At 61.4% G+C, this 1172-nt stretch overlaps 1 protein-coding gene across 1 annotated transcript in view; it reads right to left on the bottom strand.

Moving 5' to 3' along the window:
- The window catches only part of SNRNP200 (small nuclear ribonucleoprotein U5 subunit 200), a 75153-nt gene extending 74637 nt beyond the window's left edge, over positions 1-516 (bottom strand). Inside the window, exon 1 of the mRNA XM_019508328.1 lies at positions 403-516. Coding sequence (XP_019363873.1) covers positions 403-447 — 45 coding nt within the window. The 5' untranslated portion in view covers positions 448-516. The remainder of the gene's footprint in view (positions 1-402) is intronic.
- Positions 517-1172: the final 656 nt, after the last annotated feature.

Below are 1172 nucleotides of genomic sequence, written 5' to 3'. Positions count from 1 at the left end.
CATAAAAAAATTTTGAAGAAAACCGCGATAAAAACCGATGGGAGTATCTCATCCAAAGTAACTAACATTGGATTAAGGAGGAATGTAGAAGATATGCTCAGTATACTGAAGCCTACATCCATAGCCTTAAACAAACTTCAGAGAGATTGTTGCTGCATTGCTGATGCTGTTAAAATTTGGCATAGTGATACTTGATGTGATACTTCCTCAGCAGGTATGACTCCGCTACATCTGTTGTGCGACCCTCCACCCTTCCCAAGCAGCACGATGTCGGCACCGTGCGACGGAGGCCTCAAAGCAACGGATGGAAACACACAGCCCGACCCGCCCCGTGCCCCGGCACGAGGCCTGGCGCGACCGGCCCCGATCCCGGCTGCGGGCCCAGGTCCCCGCGGGACTCACCGCCTTATACTCATACTGCAGGCTCCGTGCAGTGACGTCCGCCATGGCAGCTCCTCGGGCGCCGCCGCCTCACAAACCCGCGGCCTAGCAATACGCACCACTGCGCCGCCAAGCACTTCCTGTGTGTTTCGGCGTGCCCCGGAAGTACTCCACCCCCCCCTGCAGGGGCTGAGACCTTGTTATAGCCTCGGCCGGTGGGCAGACCCTTATGTAGTTTGTTTGTTGTCAGAGTGGGCAAAGGGGACCCGGCTCTCAGGGTTGTTGTGTAGCGGCAGGCACCGCACAGGGCAGCCCTCAGAAAGTGGAGTGAAGACCGGGGTCTTTCCTGCCTTTAGGGAGCTCTTCGGCGAGCGCGCGCAGCGTAGCCTGCTAACAGCTAGGACGGCGGCACTACGCTCCAATCAGCGGCCGGCGGGGACGGGCTTGGAGGACTATTGGCGGCGCAGCTTAGCCAGTGGCTAGTCACCTTCCAATCAGCGCCCAGCGGGAACGGGACCCGGAGAAGTGGTAGAGGTGCAGCCTATCACCGGCGAGTCGCGCTACAGTGACCTCCTAGCGGGGACGGGACAAGGAGACGCAATCCAATCAGGACCCGGCGGGGGCGGGACCTGAAAGGTTGCTCCCAGCCGCTGTCCAATGGCCTCCCAGCGGGGGTGGGCCTGGGGGCGTGGCCTACCCGGCGCTCCAGGTGCGAGATCAGGGGCAGGGTGCGGAGGGGCCCTGCGCTGCGCTTCGGCAGGATGTGGGCGCGCTGCTGGGGCCCGGCTGTG

This window comes from Gavialis gangeticus, unplaced genomic scaffold (genome assembly GCF_001723915.1).
Source record: "Gavialis gangeticus isolate Ggan-Ray unplaced genomic scaffold, GavGan_comp1, whole genome shotgun sequence".
NCBI lineage: Eukaryota > Metazoa > Chordata > Crocodylia > Gavialidae > Gavialis > Gavialis gangeticus.
This window is presented reverse-complemented; position numbering and strand designations above follow the sequence as displayed.